This window comes from Oncorhynchus masou, chromosome 21 (assembly GCF_036934945.1).
Source record: "Oncorhynchus masou masou isolate Uvic2021 chromosome 21, UVic_Omas_1.1, whole genome shotgun sequence".
NCBI lineage: Eukaryota > Metazoa > Chordata > Actinopteri > Salmoniformes > Salmonidae > Oncorhynchus > Oncorhynchus masou.
In genome coordinates this window covers 23,336,781-23,362,143 of record NC_088232.1, presented here as the reverse complement: position 1 = coordinate 23,362,143, position 25,363 = coordinate 23,336,781, and the positions used below count along the sequence as shown (strand labels likewise).

The 25,363-nt window shown below is 43.4% G+C and overlaps 1 protein-coding gene across 2 annotated transcripts; it reads left to right on the top strand.

Moving 5' to 3' along the window:
* Positions 1 to 1,362: 1,362 nt before the first annotated feature.
* Positions 1,363 to 24,952, top strand: arid4a (AT-rich interactive domain 4A). 2 transcript variants are annotated; one of them, XM_064927819.1, is made up of 24 exons: positions 1,363 to 1,420; positions 2,387 to 2,434; positions 2,789 to 2,899; positions 4,101 to 4,166; positions 4,683 to 4,773; positions 4,981 to 5,060; positions 5,183 to 5,280; positions 5,611 to 5,743; positions 6,112 to 6,191; positions 6,395 to 6,471; positions 7,440 to 7,642; positions 10,528 to 10,600; positions 11,137 to 11,231; positions 11,627 to 11,724; positions 11,985 to 12,234; positions 12,556 to 12,818; positions 17,653 to 17,817; positions 18,284 to 18,552; positions 18,838 to 18,906; positions 19,227 to 20,573; positions 21,564 to 21,668; positions 21,805 to 21,996; positions 22,324 to 22,470; positions 22,726 to 24,952. In XM_064927819.1, the coding sequence occupies exons 2-24, from the start codon at positions 2,429 to 2,431 to the stop codon at positions 22,827 to 22,829; spliced, it is 4,122 nt and encodes a 1,373-aa protein (XP_064783891.1). In that variant the 5' UTR covers positions 1,363 to 1,420; positions 2,387 to 2,428; the 3' UTR covers positions 22,830 to 24,952. The 2 variants fall into 2 exon arrangements, with proteins under 2 accessions (XP_064783891.1, XP_064783890.1); XM_064927818.1 differs by having other exon boundaries at positions 17,611 to 17,817.
* The last annotated feature ends 411 nt before the right edge of the window (positions 24,953 to 25,363 follow it).

The following is a 25,363-nucleotide window of genomic DNA, read 5'->3' as shown; positions in this document are numbered from 1 at the left end:
TGACAAGGTGGAAATCTGTCGTTCTGTCCCTGAACAAGGCAGTTAACCGTTCCTAGGCCGTCATTGAAAATAAGAATGTGTTAACTGACTTGCCTAGTTAAATAAAGGTATAAAATAAAAATACTGATTTCCGATTGTTATAAACTTGAAATCGGCCCTAATTAATCGGCCATTCCGATTAATCGGTCGACCTCTAATATGTATTTAGTCCTTGAGGTATTATTTACAAGACTACTACTACTTGATCCTTCTACCGGTGGTGCCAGTTGTGTAAGAACAAAGACAATTTCAGTGCACAGTGTGATGTTTCAACTATGACATGAGTTCAGTGACTCCAGAAGGGCAGTAGTCTCCACATTGACCTTACCATAGACCGCCACCTCTGGCTACCATGCCTCTCCATACCATGCCTCTCCATTCCATCCTTGTTGTTCGTCCCTGCTTGGATACACTTGAGACTAAATACAGAAGACCTGACCATAATACAGTGTCCTGAATCTGATTTAGCTCATCTCATCTGTACATTTGATGAAGAACACATGCCATGCTGTCTCGGATAAATTCATGCTATGGCCTTAGCCAAGTTAGTGAAGTGATTTGACAGCAATCACTTCCCTAGCTTTTCTGGACAGTGCTATCCGGGATCATTGGGACGTCCATACCCTAACCTTATCCATAACGAAAGACAATACAGTATGTTTAGAAACTCTACCATAAGCCTAACCATTTAAAATGTCGACTTCAATGGGGTAGGGACCTCCCAAAAAAGTCGGATAACGAGGACCGCTTTTACCTGCACATGTTTCCGGTTACGTAAACCAACTTGCCCGCTGACGTCCTACAAACATGTACACGGCGCCATTGCCCTCGACCACAAACAAATCGATCTTGTGTATTTAACTCGTATCGCATTCTATCCCCAGCACACTACCACATAGCTAGTAACTCCTTCGTTCAAATACGAGTCACGGCCAGCACCATCCAACGAGTGTGTAGAAATGGCACGTGTTTTCACATACAGCCCATTTCCATCCTTAGGAGTGACAAGGAAGCTTCCAGCCAGTGTCGAAAATAGGCGGTCCATTGTAAAATATGTCTAACCAGTGAAAGGCTTGGGTAGAGATAGGTAAAGCCAATCATATTTCCATCGTGGGGTGTTCTGGAGGATTAAAAAGCCAAGTATATGAGGACCAATGGCAACTTTTCCCTCAAAGAGCCGATTTCATCTCTACCAACCATCAATACAGATTAGTTATATCCTATCGCATTTGAAGCATATGTTGACCAATCATATTTCTGCGATTTGACCACGACTGTCATGGCAGCCAATCGGATTTCGAGAAACACAGCTTCGGATCAAGCTTATTATTCGTGTATTGCTTTGCAACTCTAGCAAGTGGTGAGCAGTCGGGTCGTTGCAGTAAGTATAAAAAAAATATTAGCTAATATTCCTCTCAAATGAATTACAAACACTTCAAGCTATTTAGATCAAGGTGACACCCGTTCTGTTAAATACGGACGACACTTAGCTCAATGTCTCTTTATTTTTGTCTTGCAAGATTAGACTGCAAGGAATTGAATGGCAGTGACTAGTCGGCTTGTTTTTGCAGTGAAGAAATGTATGCGCCTTTTGTGAAACTGTATAATAAATAAATAATTGTTGTCCTGATACTTTTTGTTTTATCGTCGCGAACTACCTGCTTCTCGTTTATCCGAAAGAGAACCACCGTTTGAAATGTTATGCCGGAACTAGCTAGCTGACAAACTCAATGACTAGCAAGGCGGTTTAAATCGCCATATCGATAAACTGTTCGTAGCTAGCTAACCTTAGTATGGTGAAGTTAGCTAGGTAGCTAAATTTAGCTCCCGAGTTGAGCGAAATATTCTGTCTTTCCTTATTTTCACAAAGACTGCCGATATTTTGTTATATATTCTGTTTTACTGAAACAACCTTGTTTAAGATGACTGTGTGGCACACATTTTAGAGACAGATGTTCTTTGTAACGTTATTTCAAGCAGTTTGGAATGAACCACCAGCCTGATATGGTGCAGCACGGCGAGCTATGATGGCGACGTGACACACACAGTCAGATAGCGAGGCAAGCGGGAAGAAACACGCATTATTCTTCTTGTCTATGTGCAACGTCCTCTTTAAAAAAAAAGCTTTCGACTAATTATTTGAGGTCTACTTTAACAATCAGCATACAGTGAAAACTAGCTAGCTACACATTTTTGTACATCTGGAGGGAGGGGGCGGCTGCATCGAGCTTGAAAAGAATGCGTTAAGTAGCTAGCTAGTTTGTTAGCTAGTATATTTATTAATTTGTTCCAGTTTATAGCTATTCTGACAAGTCTAATAATCTGCTATTACTATATTGTTTTACAGCAATCAAAACCAATCGAGCTGGACTCCCTCAAATAGGCTACGATGAAGGTAAGTCACTTTGCTAACCTCAGTTGAAAACAGGAGTGAAGCCGACGCCTCTTTCACTTAGCTTGCAAAGAGACAGGGTCAACTGTATATGGTTGGCAACATGTCAACTTGAATATGTCAGGCATATAATGTTTCACAATTCATTTAAATGTTCCCACGTTTTAATCTAGGCATCACCACCTCTTCTTGAACAATATATTTAGATGAAAAATGCAAATGCAACTTCATGTTTGTGGCATATGATGGGTGTTACAAGTTCATGCTTCATGGACATTTAATTTAATAGTGGTCGAACTATTTTGTTCCGAAGTAAGTACAATGATGCATGTTATGGCACATCTGTTTTTCTCAAAGGCAGCAAATGAGCCTGCCTATCTGACCGTGGGGACGGAGGTCAGTGCCAAATACAGAGGTGCCTTCTGTGAGGCAAAAATCAAGACTGTTAAACGGATGGTGAAGGTTAAGGTAAGAGCACCACACAACAATGGCTCCACCCCAATGGCAGCCTATTACCTTTTATAGTGCACTACTTCTGACCAGGACCCATAGGGTTGTGGTCAAAAGTAGTGCATTATATAGGTAGTGTGTCATTTGGGACAATAACACTGTAATTAAACAAGGTAGTACGTGGTATATCAATATGTTGTTTATATAGACAAACTGTTTGTCCAGTTTCGGGTGACGGTTTTGCTGCAAAAGAACCCCCCCCCCCTTCTCTCGTATCTAGATATTAGTGTCTGCTAGTGGCATCTTTCAAGTAGAGACTTGTTCTATGAACAGTTTTCCTCAGTTTGTTTTATAAAGCATTAGGCAGTCTGTAACAGCCTACATAGTACCAGGTACACACTCCAAAAAAGTGAATTTAGTCATGACATAATCATAACACAACAATAAACACAGGCAATACTGGAATGTTTGGATATTCTGCTGTTAATCATCAGGTAGTTTGTATTCAATTACTAACCTAATCTGTTGGCTTTAACATTTGGTAATACACATGAATGTACATTAAATAGGGACTGATAATGCTTGGACATTCAATTAGCCAACTCTTGTTTTGTATGTTTTTGAGCTATGGATAGGACTAGGAATTTAAGTTTTGTATTCAAAACCCATTGTGAAAATGTGGAGTTGGTGAACTGGTGAACCTGCTTCTAGTTGATGATGGTTATTGTTTCAAGACCAGATGATCCCCCACCAATCACCAGGTAGCAACATTGTGACCTGACCTTCTCTCTTCTCCATTATTCACCTTTGCCACTTCCATTATGATTGTCACAAGGTCAGAGTTCCCTTGACTGATTGTTTCATGGGGCATGGTAGGTAGCCCCATTGAACTTTCTCCACATTAAACGTAGGCCGTCATTTGAAATAAGAATTTGTTCTTAACGGACTTGCTTAGTTAAATAAATAACTGATGTGAACAATGAGTAAACAGTGAGTTTGCAAGTGAATGCACCATTCCCTGGTTATACTATAAGCACAAATTTACTACTGTATCGTAGTCCTTCAGCACTGCCATGTGTAGCCCCTGAATACAAGAGTTAATCTAAAGTCCTTTGGGGACAGGTCAGGAAGGGAAGAGTTTTGTCTGTTACACAACTGAATTATTTCACCTTGACTGAACTTCTTATCTCATTCATTCTATTTCTTTGTCTCTCCCTAGGTGATGGTCAAAGGAGACACCACCTCGCAAGTTGTTCAAGATGATCAAGTGAAAGGACCATTAAGGGTAAGTTGGAACTGACTGGCACCACCAAACTTGTCACAGGAAGATAAGGAAAATATTAGTTAGGCCCTCAGTGTCCTTTTGGTTCTCAGAATAAATAATCTGTTAATCACATAATTCTAAGATCTGATCTGTCGGATGCAACAATGGTGCTGTGCTTGTGACAGTAGTATATAGAACAGGGACAGTTGGGTACCTTTTGGGTATTGTTGACGTAAAGCTTATGTATATTGCCTAATTGTAATGGTCATGTGACTAATGCTCTGGCCAAGCACACTGATCACCCGTTTTTCAACAATTGTAAGCATCAATGGTTCCCCGACGGTTCAAAATGGCCTCAGTTTTTCTTTCCTGATGTTTTCGAAGCCCTGTGGTTCCCTTTTCATTGTTTGAACATATGTGATAGGCTTTCACTCTGCTCAGGCACGTTGTTCTTTATTTGGAGTTCTTGTTGAAATGGGAGTAAAAGAGCAGAATGTATGAGGTGTCTCAGTCTCATCCCTTTGTTTCCTTTTGCAGGTGGGCTCCACAGTGGAGGTGAAGAGTGCAGAGGGGATCTGCAGTGAGGCAACCATCAACAAACTCACAGACGCCAGTTGGTACACAGTGGGCAAGTACAGCAACAACACCCAAACTAATATACAATGCCTGCTCTTCAGTTAATTAATGGGTAGCTGTATGTCTTTGTTGGTTGCATTTCCCCCTTTTTCTCTCAACTTGCCTAATGGTTAATAACTATTTGTCTTTATGAAGTCCTTAGGAAGTCTCATACTTTGGTGTAACTTTTGCAAGGGGCGCTGTTTTTCATGGGTTCCAGTGTTTGACGATGGGGATGAGAAGACACTCCGCAGGACGTCACTGTGTCTGAAGGGAGAAAGACATTTTGCTGAGAGCGAGGTAAAGGGACTAGTATTCTGACCTGACTCTTTTCTTAGCCATTTGATTTGCTGGCCTCTCTGTTATGTTACACGTTAACACATTGATTAAGCCCCCTCCTTTCACCTCTCCCTCACATCTAGACATTGGACCAACTGCCCCTAACCAACCCAGAGCACTTTGGCACCCCCGTCATTGGGAAGAAGGGAAACCGCGGAGGGAGGAGGTCATCTCAGGCTCAGTAAGTTGACCATTCTTTTACTTTTGGCTATAGGGAACCACACCGTTCTTTGCTTTAGATACAGTTTTATGACTTAACAAGCATTAACTCTTACATTCACCAGTATGATTTTAATCTATAGTAAGCATGCTTCTTTAAATGCTCTGACTGCATACATTACCGAAATTGTCATTTATATACAACAACAACAGCACGATATATAGGCCTTTGTGATTGATACAGCGTTGAGCTTCTATAGAGCTCTGTAGAGGCTTTTGACTGAGACGGATTATAGCTTCTGACCTGTAACGATTCTGTTCTGATGGGGAGTCCTGTTGTTCAACTCCTCAGTGCGGACGATGACAAGGAGTCGTCTTCCAGTGAAGATGACAATGAGGACAGGAGGAGGCTAAACGATGACCTGATGGGTAAAGTGGCCAGTGTTCAGACTGGGACAGAGCGGACGTCCTGGTACCTGGCCCTGGTGAGTCACAACCTGCACAGCCCCAGTTACACATGCTGTTTCTTTCTCTGCTCTCGTTTACTTTCTGTCCTGCTCTCTTTCACTTTCTCTCTTGCTCTCAATATGTATGGTATAATTAAATGGCCCTTGACCTTAGCAGCCATTGACAAGTTAGAGTTATGCAGATCAGGGAAGTATCAATCTTTCACATTCAGTTACACTTGTCTTACCTGCTAATTTAGAAGTGTCATGGAGATGTTAGTTCTGTTCATACAACCACCTGAAAAACAACTCCTTGTGAAACTGAAAGCAAATGGTCAAAAACCCTCCTAGACCTTTGGCCCTTGTTGTATGATTGTTCATAGCTGTTCTTTATTGTTTCTGTCTAGGTGATATCACCCAGCTGCAATGATGACTTGACAGTCAAGAAGGACCAATGTTTAGTCAGATCATTTGCAGACTCCAAATTGTAAGCGTTGTGCATCCTACTTTTACATCATACAGTTTTCAAGAATTCCCAGTTAATTTACAAACATGTCTTGGTATATGTTTGCCCTGCCATGCAATGTAAATACACATGTATAATGTAAATTGCTGTTGAAGTCTTCTCAGAATTGGTACTTTAAATTTTTTAAAATCTGAATGCACATTTAGATGTTTGTTGTTTTTCAGTCACACTGTGGCAAGAAAGGAGATCCATGAAGTGAACATGGACAGTATCTCTAAAGCGGAGTTCTCACCGAGGAAAGGTAAGGCTGGCTCACCGAGGGAGCTCAACACTTCCAGTAAGTTCAAAAACTGAATGGTATTATGTTCAACTGAATTGAGATGTAATTGACCTGTAGGCCGAACTCTTTACTTAGGGGTCTTTCACCAAATTGGTTCGGAGTGGTTTTTCCAAACTCTGGAGCATTTTCCACCCTTAGTTCAGTGCGTTTGGACTGGTGTAAACACTATGCGCACTAAACAACTCACCGTGGTTTGCTCAAAAAAGGTGGTCTCAGTCCGATTCCATTCTTACCGTAGTGTGGTTCGCTGCAGGTGAGAACGCAGTCCGAACCAAACAGGAAAATAACCAAGGAGTATTATTGGTTGTTTGACTGCGTGCATTTGATAAAATGCATGTAGTACCATTTACTTTATCTCTGAAACATTCTGTGAGTAGCAGCGCATTTTGTGATCGCATCCAGGCTATACCGGGGATATAGGCTATTCACATCCCAGTTAGAGGGGCGGCAGGGTAGCCTAGTGGTTCGAGCGTTGGACTAGTAACCGGAAGGTTGCGAGTTCAAACCCCCGAGCTGACAAGGTACAAATCTGTCGTTCTGCCCCTGAACAGGCAGTTAACCCACTGTTCCCAGGCCGTCATTGAAAATAAGAATTTGTTCTTAACTGACTTGCCTAGTTAAATAAAGGTAAAAAAAAATAAAAAATAGTGGCTATTGTGGCTGTTCCCTCCCGAAAGTTGTTGGAAGACCAAAGCGAAAGTAATATGAAGTTTGTGACAAGTTATGCTTCTTGGTAATCATAGACGGATTGAACTTGATTTTCTTCAAGAAACAAATGACTTGCATGAACCCGTGGTTTTGTTTGGACATTTATCAATGTGAAACCGACTGGACAAGATGGGGGCGAGACGAACGACAACAACAATGTAACACAATCTAAGTCTGATTTGAACTGTGTGTGAAAGTACCCTTTTTCTGGCTACTCTCAGGGTTGGATGGGGCAGTGCATTTCCTCAAGACCAAGGTAGTTCCTGACAGTTGGAAGATGGACATGAGTGAGATTTTAGAATCTTCCGGCAGTGACGAGGAGGACACAGAAGGAAAGGAGAGTGACGACGATGAGGAGGATGAGGAGGAGGAGGAGGAGAAGGAGGAGGAGGAGGAGGAGGAGAAGGAAGATGCCAATGATGAGGTAAGAAGAACACTGTTTTAGTCTGGAGGGATATTTTAAGACTACACGTAAGTCACTTTCCTTTTAGATGCAGATTAGGCCAGAGCCTTTATATATTCATAAATGAAGTCTTTCTATCAGTTTTGACAAGGAAGTAGCTTATCCAGTGTTGACTGTTTACTGACCTGTGTTATACTCTACTAACAATGACCACTACAACCTGCTTGAATAGCTACAAATTTATGGAGAGGGAAAGGAATTTATCGCTCTCTTTGCTGCATATTCATTTTGTCGTGATAAGCTTTATCTGAGGGCCGGCTCTCAGTAATGTAAACCCAGCTGTGTATTGTAGTGACCTCACCTGCTCTGAGAATGAAGTTGGCTTGGCACCATGCATTCATTGCATTCCCTTTCTGACATCTTGTGGCTACTGAGCCACCTTGATTGAGCCAGACTCCCAATAGACCCTGGGTGTATCCCAAATGGCACCCTATTCCCTCTTAGTGTACTACTTTTGACCAGGGCCCTTAGAGAATAGGGTGCCATTTGGGACTTAGTCCCAGTGTGTGGGAAAGCCCCTTCCTCCGGAACAACAATGGTTCTTTCTGCTCCCAGAGTTTGGGACAAATGGCCATTCGTGTGGTTTCAGACACTGTTCCCATAGCAACTGGCAGCTACTTCCTATCGTTTTAGAGAGGGACTGTGGGGATTGGCTGAGGGCCAGTGGAGGCTCCTGACTCGAGTTCTTTCTACCTCTGCTGCTTGTCATAAAGGCTTTGCTTCTCATGAGTGAAATTGGTTCACTTCACTGTGTATTTGCTTGTGTCTGTGGCACTTTGTCAGTCAAGGTATAATTCACACATTACATATCACAGCCTACATAGATTACAATGGCATGTTGATTTTCCTTTCAAGTTCCTCCATTTTAGACTTCAGTGTACTGTGACCGTATCTGTTTAGTAATATATGTACAGTGCATTCAGGAAAGTACTCAGACCTCATTTTTCCACATTTTGTATGGATTATAATTTTTTCCCCTCATCAATATACGCACGATACCCCATAATTTACAAAGCAAAAACTGTTTTTTAGAAATTAAAAAAACTAAAATATCACATTTACATAAGTATTCAGACCCTTTACTCAGTACTTTGTTGAAACACCTTTGGTAGCGATTACAGCCTCGAGTCTTCTTGGGTATGACACAGATGTGCCAAGCTTGTATCATTTGGGCAGTTTCTCCTATTCTTCTCTGCAGATCCTCTTAAGCTCTGTCAGGTTGGATGGGGAGCGTCGCTGCACAGCTATTTTCAGGTCTCTCCAGAGATGTTCGATCGGATTCAAGTCCGGGCTCTGGCTGGGCCACTCTAGGACATTCAGAGACTTGTCCTGAAACCACTCCTGCGTTGTCATGGCTGTGTGATTAGGGTCGTTGTCCTGTTGGAAGGTGAACATTCGGCCCAGTCTGATGTCCTGAGCACTCTGGAGCAGGTTTTCATCAAGGATCTCTTTGTACTTTGCTCCGTTCATCTTTGCCTCGATCCTGACTAGTCTCCTAGATCCTGCCGTTGAAAACCATCCCCACAGCATGCTGCCACCCCCATGCTTCACCGGTGCCAGGTTACCTCCAGATGTGACGCTTGGCATTCAGGCCAAAGAGTTCAAAGTTGGTTTCATCAGACCAGAGAATCTTGTTTCTCATGGTCAGATTCCTTAGGTGCCTTTTGGCAAACTCCAAGTGGACTGTCCATGTGCCTTATACTGAGGAGTGGATTCTGTCTGGCCACTCTAACATAAAGGCCTGATTGGTGGAGTGCTGCAGAGATGGTTGTCCTTCTGGAAGGTTCTCCCATCTCCACAGACAAACTCTGGAGCTCTGTCATTGACCATCGGGTTCTTGGTCACATACCTGACCAAGGCTCTTCTCCCACAATTGCTCAGTTTTGAGGGGCGGCCAGCTCTAGGAAGAGTCTTGGTGGTTCCAAACTTCTTCCATTTATGAATGATGGAGGCCACTTTTCAGGAACCTTCAATGCTGCAGAAATATTTTGGTACCCTTCCCTAGATCTGAGCCTTGACACAATCCTGTCTCGGTGCTCTACGGACAATTCCTTCGACCTCATGGCTTGGATTTTGCAAAAATCTAGAAAACCTGTTTTCGCTTTGTAATTATGGTGTATTGTGTGTAGATTTCTTAGGACTTTTGAATATATCTTTTTTAAATTTAAGATTAAGTCTGTAACGTAACAAAATGTGGAGAGTCCAGGGGTCTGAATACTTTATGAAGGGACTGTATATAGGGAGCCGTATCTATGGTCCTGGATGCTGTGAATAGGTACCACACCGTACAATATGATTCATCGGAAGTTATGATGACATGTTTCTCTTGGCTATCGGATTACCCATTTAAGTGAGTGAGTGTTGAATATATTCAACCATTAAATCTGTCCTTGAATTTAACCCACACTAAGTTGTTTTGCCCAAGTGACTTTGCTTGACAAATAACAGAATGTGCAACAACTTCAGAGGCGAAGCATGAGCTCAAAATAATCTCAGCACCTGACTGACTACTGGCCTTGGCATACATGAAATCTTCCTCTGCTCTAGTAGCATTGCTACTGCTACGGGAATGTATTAGTTATGTCAAGACTGGCTGCTTGCATGTCACCTTGTGTACTCTGCTAGACTAGTCAGTAGAGATTCTGACAATGGTTTTTGTCTTTATCATAAAAATTAAAAAAAAGTTACCTTTACCAGGTTAGTTTCGTTGATGTTTTGACTCAAGTGTGTTTTTGTCGAGACCGTGTCAAATTAGCAGCACACTCAATGAAGGATAATGGCTATTATAAGTAATTGTCAGTTCATGTCTAATTTGCCTATATAACCAAGGTGTATGTTTCCTGCAGCCTGAGGATGAGGCGGACCCAGAGGAGAGGGATCACTTCCTGCAGCAGCTGTATAAGTTCATGGAGGATCGAGGTAAGCCTTCAGCCCTGTCCCATTTATCTTCCAGCCTGTCTACGTCCCAAATTGCATCCTATTCCCTATATAGTGCCCTACTTTTGACCAGGGACTATATAGGGAATAGGGTACCATTTTGGGATGCAACCCTGAATTGTGCATTACCTCACTCACTAACCCACAAGAGTTTGAAACCATTGGATTGATGTAAGAAATATGGTGGACACTCTCCACACCAATCCAGTGATTTTACATCCTTGAGAGAGTGAATAAGTGCACACGTCAGGGAGAATGGGAAATAATTGGCGAACTTTCATATGACTTACTGCACACACATTTACTGCACGCACACACTACCTGGCCTGGCTCTGAATTCCCCATCCATCTTTCATTTGATTTCTCTGTAGGTCTTTGTAACCCAATACATTCTAATCACTCATTCAATGACAACCAATGAAATAAAAATGATCCTCCTGTGATTTTTCAATGCCTTAAAATGGGTTACTTTTCCTCTGTATAACGTCACTCTGCTCTTCTCATCCTTTCCTCCTCAGGGACGCCAATTAACAAGCCTCCTGTGCTCGGCTACAAGGATCTGAACCTCTTCAAGCTCTTTAGGCTAGTCTACCACCAGGGGGGCTGTGACAAAGTGAGTGCATCATCTCTACAGCTTGCTCTCCCTCCCTCTTCTGAGTCCTCTTCACTGCAGCGGCAGGCAGACTGTCTGGTCTCGTCGTCTAATGTGAACAACCTGTTCTCTCCAGCTTTGCCTTGCCTCTCCTGCACCTCTGTAAGCAAAATTGCAGCGTGTAGCTTTTTAGTGGACTGTCAAGGTCAAGGGGTGTCTGTCTGGCTGGTGTTTTGCACGTCGGCTGCTATGAGGGCAAAGAAAACAGACCTGCAAAAACGACTTAACAATTTGGACTCGCTCGATCAAGTGATGTTGGTAGCGTTTTGTCTCAGTACCTCTCTTTCTTTTGTTGAATATATTTTTGATATAGAGTAGCCTACATGAATGGTTATTGTGATGGTGTTTTTTTGCAGATTGAAAGTGGATCTGTGTGGAAACAAATCTACATAGACCTTGGCATTCCCGTCCTAAACTCTGCCGCCTCCTACAATGTGAAGACTGCCTATAGAAAGTAGGTGTTTGATCACTTCACTCAGACTTACACATTCTCTTTACCAGATGGTTCTTTCTTTTGAAGCTGTTGAGTCATTTTCTGTGCTTCAAACGGTATTTTAGGCCAGATTACTGTAAAGCACTTGTGAAATATGTTGCTGTAAAAAAAGTCTTTATAAATAGATTTGATTGATTTCTGTTTTTATGCACCAAGATTGTTTCTAAGTGTTTTGAGTGATGTCTACTGTGCTTGAGGGAGTGCTAATACATTGTGTGTAGGTACCTGTATGGCTTCGAGGAGTACTGTCGCTCAGCCTGCATCGTCTTCAGGACCATCCACCACAGCGAGGGTCCGCCAGCTTCCCAGTCCCAGACAGAAGAGAAGGCCGCCCAAATCCCTGAGGTGAAGGAGTGCCAGGGCCCAACACCATCTGTCAAAATTGAGTCTGCTGTGGCCATGGAGGACAAGCCTGCCCAGGAGGAGGCGGAGTCGGGGAGCGAGAGCGACAAAGATGTCTCTTCTCCCAGGGTTAGTAAGAGTTGTTTTGTTTTTTTGTCGTAATTTGTACGTGACACTGAAGACAATTAAATTTTGGACTCTGTTAGATTGAAATCCTGTTCAGTTTCATGGTCAGTCAGTGTGACCAGGGTAGGTTCTCTTTCATTGAGATGGCTTTCTACTGTTCCTTCCCTCGGATCTTCTTTCAATGCGTTTTGAGAAGGAGCCGGAGGGAGGATGCGAAGAATAGAGGAAATACATTTGAGACGGAGCTGTAGGTAGTTTTGCTGCAGGCAGCCTAGGGTTCCTCCTCTACAGACACTAATCACTTTACTTTCTTCTTTATCTCAGGGGAGGAGACGGTGCACTGTGACCCCGGTCAAAGCTGAGGTGAAGGAGCCCTCAAAGCTGGAGAAGATCAAAGAGAAGGAGGAGCAGAGTGGTGTGGGGGAGACCAGCGGAGAGGAGACTGGAGGTCCGAGAGACGGCAGCAGGTCAGATGGAGGGGACACCCCGGGGAACAGACGCAGCCGACGCCTGGAGGAGTCCGATAAAGAGTCTGAGGACGAGGAGTTGGAGGATGAGGAAGACAGCGAGAGGAGAGTCGGAGAAAGGTACAGTTGAATGTTAATGAACTATCAGTGTAAAATAAATGGTGATAGAATTCATGGAATTTTTAAGATTATGTAATAATTAAATGTCACCACAGGGCATCAAGTCTATTAGATGCCAAATGTTCATCTTTTCAAGTTCCTCTATTTTGTACTTGTCAGGATGTGGCCATTGAACCGACTAGAATGTCATGAATTGGGTAACACACAAACAGGAGGAATGTGATTACAATCAAAGTGTGGTTTCACATACTTGCTGAAGTCTTGTGATGTCATGTTTCAGGGTTGGTTTTCTATTGGATGGCTGCAGATTTTGTGTTGTTGCTGTAACGTGCAGAGCTAATGGTCATATTTACTAGGAAGCAAACTGACCGAAATGTGGTGGGATTATCTGAACTTGTCCAATAAGAAACTCACATCTTTGTTGTAAAACGGTTTGCTACTGTGTGAACTAATGAATATGACCCATTTCTATCGTGAAATTGGAGTAGTGCTTGTAGTACTGACTGAAGAGCTTCACTGAGTTTGAGGGCCTTGTTCGGATGGCTCTACAGTGAGCCCAAGGGTATTTTTTTAGGACTCTTGTTAGGTCACGGAAAGGGGGTCTGTAGAAAACCCTTAAAGTGGCAATGTGTAACTCTCTGGGGGACCTGACCAATTTCACATAGGTCTATAACTCACATTTCTATCATTCTACTTGAAAGCAAGTCTAAGAAGCGGTAGACCTGTTCTATGTGTGCTATTTCTATGCTTCATGTTCATCAATCCTTTTTTTTATAATGCCCTTCTTACATCAGCTGATATCTCAAAGTGCTGTACAGAAACCCAGCCTAAAACCCCAAATTGCAAGCAATGCAGATGTAGAAGCACAGTGGCTAGGAAAAACTCCCTAGAAAGGCCAGAACCTAGGAGGAAACCTAGAGAGGAACCAGGCTCTGAGGGGTGGCCAGTCCTCTTCTGACTGTGCCGGGAGGAGATTATAACAGAACATGGCCAAGATGTTCAAATATTCAAAGATGACCAGCAGGGTCAAATAATAATAATCAGTGGTTGTCGAGGGTGCAACTGGTCAGCACCAAATGTCAGTTGGCTTTTCATAGCCAATCATTCAGAGTTAGAGACAGCAGGTACGGTAGAGAGAGAGTCCAAGACAGCAGGTCTGGGACAAGATGGCACGTCCGGTGAACAGATCAGGGTTCCATAACCCCAGGCAGAACAGTTGAAACTGGAGCAGCAGCATGACTGGGGGACAGCAAGGAATCATCAGGCCAGGTAGTTCTGAGGCATAGTCCTAGGGCTCAGGGAGAGAGAGAGCGAGAGAGTGAGCATACTTAAATTGACACAGGACACCGGATAAGACAGGAGAAATACTCCAGATATAACAGACTGACCCTAGCCCCCGAGACACAAACTGTTGCAACATAAATACTAGAGGCTGAGACGGGAGGGATCGGGAGACACTGTGGCCCTGTCTGACAATACCCCCAGACAGGGCCAAACAGACAGGATATAACCCCACCCACTTTGCCAAATACACAGCCCCCACACCACTAGAGGGATATCTTCAACCACCAACCTACTATCCTGAGACAACGCAGAGTATAGCCCATGAAGATCTCCCCCAGGCACGAACCCAAGGGGGGCGCCAACTTAAGTCTTCAGTATTGTACACCATCATCACAGCTAAAAAAACATTTTTTCTGTTATTCAAAATATATTTCACAGCAGTTTAGATGGTACAATGATTTGCTACACCAGTGGTTTCCAAAACGTTTTATAGTCCATCATTGTAAGCCTGCCACACACACACACTATACAATACATTATTTAAACATAAGAATGAGGGAGTTTTTTGTCACAAACCGGCTCGTGGGAAGTGACATAGAGCTCTTATAGGACCAGGGCACAAATAATAATAATCAATAATTTTGCTCTTTATTTAACCATCTTACATATTAAACCTTATTTGTTCATCAAATTGTGAATAACTCACCACAGGTTAATGAGAAATGTGCATCCTTTCAAGCACACCAAACTCTGCAATGTTTGGTTGTATTGGAGAGGGTCTTTTAAATCATTTCCCACACAGTCTGCCTGTATTTAGTTTTCATGCTCGCGAGGGCCGAGAATCCACTCTCACATACAATGCCTTGCGAAAGTATTCGGCCCCCTTGAACTTTGCGACCTTTGGCCACATTTCAGGCTTCAAACAAAGATATAAAACTGTATTTTTTTTGTGAAGAATCAACAACAAGTGGGACATAATCATGAAGTGGAACGACATTTATTGGATATTTTAAACTTTTTGAACAAATCAAAAACTGAAAAATTGGGCGTGCAAAATTATTCAGCCCCCTTAAGTTAATACTTTGTAGCGCCACCTTTTGCTGCGATTACAGCTGTAAGTCGCTTGGGGTATTTCTCTATCAGTTTTGCACATCGAGAGACTGAAATTTTTTCCCATTCCTCCTTGCAAAACAGCTCGAGCTCAGTGAGGTTGGATGGAGAGCATTTGTGAACAGCAGTTTTCAGTTCTTTCCACAGATTCTCGATTGGATTCAGGTCTGGACTTTGACTTGGCCATTCTAACACCTGAATATGTTTATTTTTGAACCATTCCATTGTAGATTTTGCTTTATGTTTTGGATCATTGTCTTGTTGGAAGACAAATCTCCGTCCCAGTCTCAGGTCTTTTGTAGACTCCATCAGGTTTTCTTCCAGAATGGTCCTGTATTTGGCTCCATCCATCTTCCCATCAATTTTAACCATCTTCCCTGTCCCTGCTGAAGAAAAGCAGGCCCAAACCATGATGCTGCCACCACCATGTTTGACAGTGGGGTTGGTGTGTTCAGGGTGATGAGCTGTGTTGCTTTTACGCCAAACATAACGTTTTGCATTGTTGCCAAAAAGTTCAATTTTGGTTTCATCTGACCAGAGCACCTTCTTCCACATGTTTGGTGTGTCTCCCAGGTGGCCTGTGGCAAACTTTAAACGACACTTTTTATGGATATCTTTAAGAAATGGCTTTCTTCTTGCCACTCTTCCATAAAGGCCAGATTTGTGCAATATACGACTGATTGTTGTCCTATGGACAGAGTCTCCCACCTCAGCTGTAGATCTCTGCAGTTCATCCAGAGTGATCACGGGCCTCTTGGCTGCATCTCTGATCAGTCTTCTCCTTGTATGAGCTGAAAGTTTAGAGGGACTGCCAGGTCTTGGTAGATTGCAATGGTCTGATACTCCTTCCATTTCAATATTATCGCTTGCACAGTGCTCCTTGGGATGTTTAAAGCTTGGGAAATCTTTTTGTATCCAAATCCGGCTTTAAACTTCTTCACAACAGTATCTCGGACCTGCCTGGTGTGTTCCTTGTTCTTCATGATGCTCTCTGCGCTTTTAACGGAGCTCTGAGACTATCACAGTGCAGGTGCATTTATACGGAGACTTGATTACACACAGGTGGATTGTATTTATCGTCATTAGTCATTTAGGTCAACATTGGATCATTCAGAGATCCTCACTGAACTTCTGGAGAGAGTTTGCTGCACTGAAAGTAAAGTGGCTGAATAATTTTGCACGCCCAATTTTTCAGTTTTTGATTTGTTAAAGAATCCAATAAATGTCGTTCCACTTCATGATTGTGTCCCACTTGTTGTTGATTCTTCACAAAAAAATACAGTTTTATATCTTTATGTTTGAAGCCGAATACTTTCGCAAGGCACTGTAGGTACGTGTTGTCAAGGATATCAGTGTCTTCACAGTGCGATTTGCCAAGGCAGGATACTCTGAGCGCAGCCCAATCCAGAAATCTGGTCAGTAGCTTCAGATGAAATACAATTTTCACCGAACCGCTTGTTGCAATTTTGATGAGGCTCTCTTGTTCAGATATCAGTAAGTGGGCTGGAGGCAGGGCATGAAAGAGATAACGAATCCAGTTTGTGTCATCTGTTTCGGGAAAGTACCTGCGTAATTGCGCACCCAAATCACTCAGGTGCGTCGCTATATCACATTTGACCTTGTCTGTAAGCTTGAGTTAATTTGCACACACAAAAATCATACAATGATGGAAAGACCTGTGTGTTGTCCTTGTTAATGAAGACGGAGAAGAGCTCCAACTTCTTCTTAAAGCATAGCCTCAATTTTGTCCCGCACATTGACTATAGTTGGAGAGTCCCTGTAATCCTAGATTCGGGGGGAGAAAACCTCACCCAAATGTATAGCCCCATTGGAAAATATAAATTGACTGTTTGAAAAGGTGAAGGGGAAAAAATGATTTTTATTTTAATTAAACTGTGAATCACATATTTATTTTGCGTACACCCGATGGCATTGCGTGTACATAGCCCAGTTTGGGAATACCTGCTCTACACTATACTAGCTTATTTTGTCACAAACTGAAATTAGGTGAACTAAGAGTTTTAGCAACCAGGAAATGGCGAAGCAATTTCTGCATACGCCAAGCTACTTAGTGCAACTATCAGGGTAAAGCAATGTGTTCTACTCCTTTCCGTCAGAACCCTGGGCTTTTGCATCTTTGTGGACAGAGGTCAGCTCAGCTGCTCCATTTATGTTGAACAAACTGAAGTAGGTGTGCATTCATTAGTGCACGTTGTAGAAAACTGTAGCAGAATGTTATGCAGCTGAAAACCTTTTGCAACAAAGTTTCAAAAGTTCAGTTTAATCCCTCCCAGTTTGGTTTCTAGTTAATACACCACAGTATTGGCAGTGTTTTAATAACCTGCTTTTGGATGTTAGATAGCTTTATTTTTGTGACTGTGCACTGTATGATTTGAAGGCTCTCAGGGACAGCCTTTAACCGTGTGTGTGTGGGGGACAGAGGTGAGGACGAAGACTCTGAAGACTCCGTAACAGGGACTAAGGTGAAGGTAAAGTACGGTCGAGGGAAGACCCAAAAGATCTACGAGGCCAACATCAAGAAGGCAGAGAACGATGATGGAGGAGATGTCCTCTACCTAGTTCACTACTATGGCTGGAACGTCAGGTAACCCACGGACACACACCTCCATTTTCACCCACCTGAAAGAGTTGATAGGGATTTTATGATTCGCTGTCTTGATCACGGCAGTATTTTCAGTATTACTTTTCCACCTTTATCTGTTTTTGAAGTGACTGACTTTCAATGTAATATTTTGCTAGTATGTTTATTGTATGTGGTTAGAGCGTTGGACTAGTAACCGGAAGGTTGCAAGTTCAAACCTCTGAGCTGATAATGTACAAATCTGTCGTTCTGCCCCTGAACAGGCAGTTAACCCACTGTTCCTAGGCCGTCATTGAAAATAAGAATTTGTTCTTAACTGACTTGCCTAGTAAAATAAAGGTAAAATAAAAAAATATGTGTATAATCTGAGAGATGAGTGGGTCGAGCTATAGGGTTAATGGCTTGATTTCCCCTCTAGGTATGATGAGTGGGTCTAGCTATAGGGTTAATGGCTTGATTTCCCCTCTAGGTATGATGAGTGGGTCAAAGCAGACCGGATAATCTGGCCTGTCGACAAGGGCGGAACAAAAAAGAAACAGAAAAAGAAAGTGAAGAATAAAGAGGAAGGCGAGAAGGAGGATGACAAGCAGGGGAAGCTGTGTGGCTTGAAGCGAGGTCGCCCTCTTCTTAGAACCACTTCCGCCAGCGCCAACCGCAGCGTCTCCAAGACCCCCAGCAGTGAGGGGCGCTCCAGCAGCAAGAGCAAATCTGATGTATCAGCCCTGCCCAACGGAGAGGGTAAGAGACCCGACACCTGTACTTAGGTACCAGCATGTAACATGACACCATGCATGGGTGCATCTTGAACCTTGGCTTCCTTTTCTCCTCCTCACTTTAATCTGCACCGATCATCAGTATTATGGAGAGGGTAAGACCGTGGGGCTCGTTCAGCAGGCTGCAATCTTATACAATGTTCAGACCGAAATGTATTATTATATAGAACTGATATCGTTGTCTGTCATGTAGAATAGTGAATCATGAAAGCTCTATTGATTTGATTTGTCTGTCGGTCTGTATAAACAGGTACCCCTCGCCGACGCACAAGAACAACCTCTGGGATGTATGACTCGGACAGGGATTCTACCTCCAATGGTAGGTCAACATGCCTCTAGATGCAGTATAGTCACTAGTTTAATTAGGATAACTATGATAGTCCACATCTAAGAATGATTAGAGGGCGTTTCTGGCCATGTGAGGCTGGTTTTACCAGACACCGATTAAACTTAGTCCTGGACTATGAAGCCCTTTTCAGTGGAGATTGATTTTGAGTCCAGGACTACAATTAATCTGTCTGGGGAAATTGCAGAACACCCTTGGTGTTTGGGAAGTAATTGTTATTATAAGGGTTGAAGCCTGGACTTTTGATGGATGCAAGCTAACCCTTGATGACCCCCCCTCTCTACTTCTGGTAGAAGAATCGGGGAACTCGTCAGAGGACAGTGAGTCAGAGGATTCTCCTGAGAAGAAGCCTGCGTGGGCGGAGAGGACGGACCCCGCCACGGCCCGTAAGCAGGAGGAGGAGGAGGACCGGAGGGTGGAGAGAGGAAGAGCAGAGGCAGCAGCCGCCGCTGCAGCCCAGGTCGCAGCCCAGGACCAGCCCCCCAGCAGCCCTCAGGAGAAGGAGCAGCAGGAGGACACGCTCCCTGAGAGGAGGGAGCCGGAGAAGGCTGAGGAGCAGCCCCAGGTGCCCCCCATGACCCCTGAACCCGACAGAACTAAGGAGGAGGACCCCCCTACCCCGAAATCCCCCAGGTCTAAAGCAGCACGTAGAAGTAACGTTCGCGAGCCAGAGAGGAACCCCAACAACGACACTGGCTCTGAAACGCCCACCAAAACCACCATCACCACTCCCAACAACACTGAGACCGAGTTGTCTCCCTGCCCACGCACCCTGAACAGGCAGGATGAGCCCATGGTGGTCCTACATTGTCTCCCAGCTGAGCACATTCCCAGCATCCCCGACCTTCCCACCATGGACTCTGACACAGACTCAGCCACGGAGGAGGAGATCTGCAGGGAGGAGCGAGGTGTGGCCAAGCGTAAAGCCACTGAGCAGAGGACGCCGGACAAGAAGGTGCGTCTAGACAGGAGGGAAGAGACGGCCAGGAGGCCCGCTGACTCGCCAGCCAGGAGGCCCGCTGACTCGCCAGCCAGGAGGCCCGCTGACTCGCCAGAGTGGAGGCTGGAGGCGGGGGGACAGAGAGGCGAGGAGCGCCTGACGCCAGCAAAGGGTAAAACAGAGATGCCTGCCCTCACTCCGGAAGTGCAGTGTCAAGGTCTAGGAGAGGGAGGTGTAGCAGGAGGTCGACCCAGGTCGGAGCAGCTAGCCTCAGGGGTCGAGGAGGAGGTGATGCCCCAGATCGGCCCTGAGGCGCTGGTCTGTCACGAGGTGGATCTGGACGACCTGGATGAGAAGGACAAGACCTTAGCAGAAGACCTCCTAATGATGATGAGTCAAGGGAAGGTCCATGCTCCCCCTCCGTCCAATGCCTCCTCCCACCAGACCCACAACAACCCTCCTCTGTCCTCGGGGGGCGCTGCTCCTCCACTGGTCTTCTCCCCCACCTCTGCCCCCAGCCCTGATGAGTCTCACAGCACCAAGAGTGAGAGCGACGTCCCCATCGAGGTGGACAGTGTAGCCGGGGAGTCTCAGGAGGGGCTTGGTGATAACGAGTCAGCCAACTCAAACTGTTTTGAAGCTAGCACCAGCTCCAGCAACTCCAGCATGTCACTACAGGAGAGGGACACCAAGGACAGAGGTGGGTCACACAAAGAATGGCATATAATAGGCTATCTTAGGGATGTGACAGAGGGCACATTTTTCTTAACATTGAAATTGCCTTAATTTTTTAATCTTTTTCATAATTGCAGAATATTGTCCTTTTGCGTATGGTCACAATGAAGTTCTATCTACCTCAGTCATATGCTGAATCTCAAACCCAACACTTGACTCCTAAGCCCTTTTATCGAGTGGCCACTTAGTTGTTTGATAGCGACCACTCGAGTCTGCAATGAGCATTGAGACGATGCGCACTCAACGTCCAAACTGCCGCTTACCAATATCCAAAAAATCAATTTGCGAGCGTTGTCCTTCGACCTGTCTTGTGCATGACTCACTTACTGTGAAACTGGGGCAGACAGACGCATATACTGATAGACAGTGAGAAAGTTGTAATTATTATTATTATTTACCTCTATTCCTGCACGAAATGTGCAATTTATATCGGTCGCCAGTGATTTCATCAGCTGATTTAGGTTATAACTTGTCTTCTGCTTGCTAGCTTCACTGACACGGGGATGGAATTTTAGCTAGATAACTATGGCTGTTGGGCACTGCACTGACAAACGGTGTGTAGTTATGATAGTTTGACAGCTTGCTGATGAAGTTGTAGACATGCTCCCAGCAGTCAGTCCATACTTTAGCATGCTTCCAAAGCACAGCCAGGCAGCAGTAGACTCAGTACTGTACTGACTTGGGACAGAGCAGGCTGTTTCGTTGCTGTCACAACTCGCTTGCATTTCTCTGCCATTTTTCCAACATAGAGACGATGACTTGCGGCGTGCTTTATATCTGTGGCAAATAATTTGATGTATGCATATCTCCTAACGTTACAGCATTGTTGTGTTTAGGTATTTGTAAAATAAAACAAACATTTAAGATAGACCTATTAATGGTCATTTAGTGAGAAATGCACAGTGATTTGGTCCTCTGAAATAAAAATTCTCAATATTCTCCCTTTCACGATCAGGTCAGAAAAGGTTGATGGACTGCCATATGAGTTCTTCTGCAAAGAAGCAGAAGCGAAACCAGAAACGGCCAAGCACAACATCCAAAATTGATAAGAACGGAGCAGGTAAGTTTCATTGCTCAATTCCATTAATGGCAGGTTGTCAAATCACCCCCCAAAAATGTGTCAATGTGTGAATCCTTCTTGGCAGTAATGTGATTTGTGGATTCAAATAAAGTATTTAAAATGTGTGTGACCACAGGGCACAGCAGTGACAGTGAGGACCTGGCTGTCATGGACACCTCTAGTAAGCTGGCTCCGGTGAAACACTCCATGTCTAAAGGAACCCAGAAGCTGGTCTCTCCCAACAGTAAGGAGCTAGAGAAATATAAGCACAAAGACAAGCAGTCCTCCTTCCCCTCTCCTCGCACGTACAAGTGGACCTTCCAGCTCAGTAAGTTGAACTAACCACTTATCCCTAATCAGCTTATCACACTGATCTCAGGTGTTGAGGATGAGGACTAACAACAGGGGCCGGTTTCCCAGACAGACTAAGCCAGGCGGTGGACTAAAAAAAACAATTATGGCTAGGCTTAATCTGTGTTTGGGAAACTGGCCCTAGGAGTTTGGATTTTAGCCTTAATTTTGTGAATATTCTTAAATGTAATATTGTATTCAGTGTTCTAAATGAAATGGTTTTGAAAGCTGAATGGTCAAAGTGTGTGTTGTTTTTATTTGTTCTGACCTTTTACAATAAGAACTTTTGTGCGTCTCTGAGCAGATGAACTGGACAGCATGACAAGTGCTGAGAGGATATCCTTCTTACAAGACAAACTACAGGATATAAGGAAGTATTACATGTCACTCAAGTCTGAAGTAGCCTCCATAGACAGGAGGCGGAAGAGGTTAAAGAAGAAGGAAAGAGAAGGTAGGATGGCTTTTCCTCCGTCATGTTCCAGAGCAAACTGCTTGAATAGCTTTGTATTGTAATGCTTACTTGGAGTATTTCCTTAGTCTGTTTTTGGCACACATACAGCTGTCGAACGTAGTCTCCCTCTCCTACTGTTGTCTATAGCTTTCATTGTAATGTTTTGCTTTGTTTCCATGGTCTCTTTGCTCACAATACTTTGTAGAGTATGAAAGACGGATACAGCTATCTAACCTGGTCTCTCCTCCCTCCCAGTGTCCCACACCACAGCGTCAACGTCGTCCGGCTCGTCAGACACTGGGATGAGCCCCTCCTCTGCCTCTCCCACTCAGAACACTGTGGCTGTCGAGTGTAGGTGATGACACGCCTCCTCCCCCATGGCGACCACCTTGCCCATCTCTGCCTGCCAGCCCAACATCCTGCTGCCTCCCTGGAGACACTGGGTACATCTGAAATGGCACCCTATTCCCTATATAGGGAATATCTTTTGGCCAGAAGCCCATGTCAAATGACCAGAGACCCTGGTCAAAAGTAGTCTACTATATATATATGGTATAGGGATGGCATTTGGGACGCAGTCACGTACTGACACATAGGAGCAAGCGGCCTAAAGCACTCGACTGCCCCCGTCAGTCTCCTTTCACCCCTTTATCCTTTCTACCGTATCCCGTCCACCACTCTCACGTCCTGCCTCGTAGTCATTATGTCCACCTATCGCAGTCGTCAGGAAATGGATTCCATGTGAGTTGAATGTAAAGGAAACTACAAACCCAAGATACTCCTAGCCAAACCCCGTCAAACTCTCCATCCTTGAACAGACCATGGCACTTTTCTCCTCCCGCTCTGTCAGAACCACAGAAACATATAACCTCCTCTGGTTCCCCAAAACGGGACCAATCTGGATGCAGTAATGAATCAATGATGTCCCAGACAGAACCAGACAAATGCAATGTATGTAATCTACAATGTAAAGGGTTCCTACCTATGTTAATAATGGTCACTTAACCAGCTGGACATGGTTTGCAAGAAGGTAAATTATGTTCGCTTGCACCATCAGAACTGCCAAAGTACTAGTGTTACAGCAGAGTGCCCTATTTTGGAAAAATGTGAAATTCAATTGTGAAAGGGAATGTAGTTTACTGAAAACTGCAGCTGTTGTCTTCCACTATTGGAGTGTCAGCACAGATTAATTATGCAAACAATTTTTTAGTTCTTTTTAAGAAAAGGAATTCAAAAAATAAAAGGTTTACAGTGGAACAAGAGAATGATTTCAGTGGACTAATTTCCTTTGCGAGTGTATTTTGCCGTTTTTATATGTAATTGCAGAGTTTTTATTTTAGTATGGAAAATTTCAAAACTATATATCACAGCAGTGAAGTTATTTAATGAAAGATTTCTCGAACTGAAATTGTGTAAAATAGTTATGGTTTGCTTTGTTAAATATATTTATTCTGTTGGTGGAGACTTTTGTATTTTTTACAATATAGAGACATGAATCTTCCACAGTTTGGACAATGGGAAAGTATATTGAAATAATGTAATGTGCTCATCTAAAAGCAAACTTTGTTTCAATTGGGGAGCTACTATGCAGTAGATACACTGTGTACAAAACATTAGGAACACCTTCCTAATGTTGAGTTGCACCCCCCTTTGCCCGGGAAACTTGAGCGTGAAAAACCCAGCAGCATTGCAGTTCTTGACACACACAACCATACCCCGTTCAAAGGCACTTAACTCTTTTTGTCTTGCCCATTCACCCTCAATGGCACACATACACAATCCATGTCTATATTTTAAGGCTTAAAAATCCTTATTTAAAAACCTCTCAATTGAAGTGATATCAATAAGGGATCATAGCGTTCATCTGGTCAGTCTATCATGGAAAGAGCAGGTGTTCCTAATGTTTTGTACACTGGGTTTGTTTTACCCCCATTTCCAATAGAGCCCACTACTTTCCCTATTGTTTTTTTGGGAACACCATCATTTGATGGCCTTCACTTTTTCACTTTGTTTCTTGGTACTTGTATTTTATTTAAAACATCTTATTTTCAACATGAGTTCTGACCAATTAAAAGTTGCATAAGAAGCATGTATGTTAAGCCCAGGGGTTTCCTATGATTTGTTTCTTTTGTACATATTGTCCAAAACCATGTATTTGAAAAATACATTTTACAAACTGTAAAGGATGATTTATTATTAACCTCCTCTTTGTACAAGTATATTAAAACCTTTATTTTTCTGTCAAGTTGGTAGAAACGTTAGCACACAGTGTATATATTGAACCCCGTAGAAGAGAATGGAAGCATTCATAACATTTTAAAATGTTTGTTTGACTTGATTTCATTGTGAAAAAATGTACTTCTTAAAATCGAAGTTGATCTAGGGATTCCTAGATGAAGGTATTACGATTCCCTGAGCAAAGCCATTGTATCTTTGTAAAATAAGCAGAGCTCTCCATTTCTAATAAAAGTTTTTAAATATTTCCCTTGTGCAATACTGGTCATTAACGAGAGACATCTGTCTCCAGGGATTGTCCTGCAGCCACCTCTGCTAAACTCTTACTGTTATTTCTCCAGAAAATGTAAAAAAAATATCTGTACGTAAACACAGATGAGCAGTACTCATCTTGTTTTACCTGAGATGCATTTACAGTCACTGTTGACCAATCACATCTAATCCTATTGGTCAAAATATCAATTAGTGAAAATGATCAGAATTTGGCTGCCTGTGTAAATGCTAAGCAGAGTGCCTGGAAGTAGCCCTCAACTGTGGTATATTGGCCATATACCACAAACCCGAGGTGCCTTAATTCTTTTAAACTGGTTACCAACACAAATCGAACAGTAAGGTTGAGTCATTCATACCTATGGTATATTGGTTTACACAGCATTTG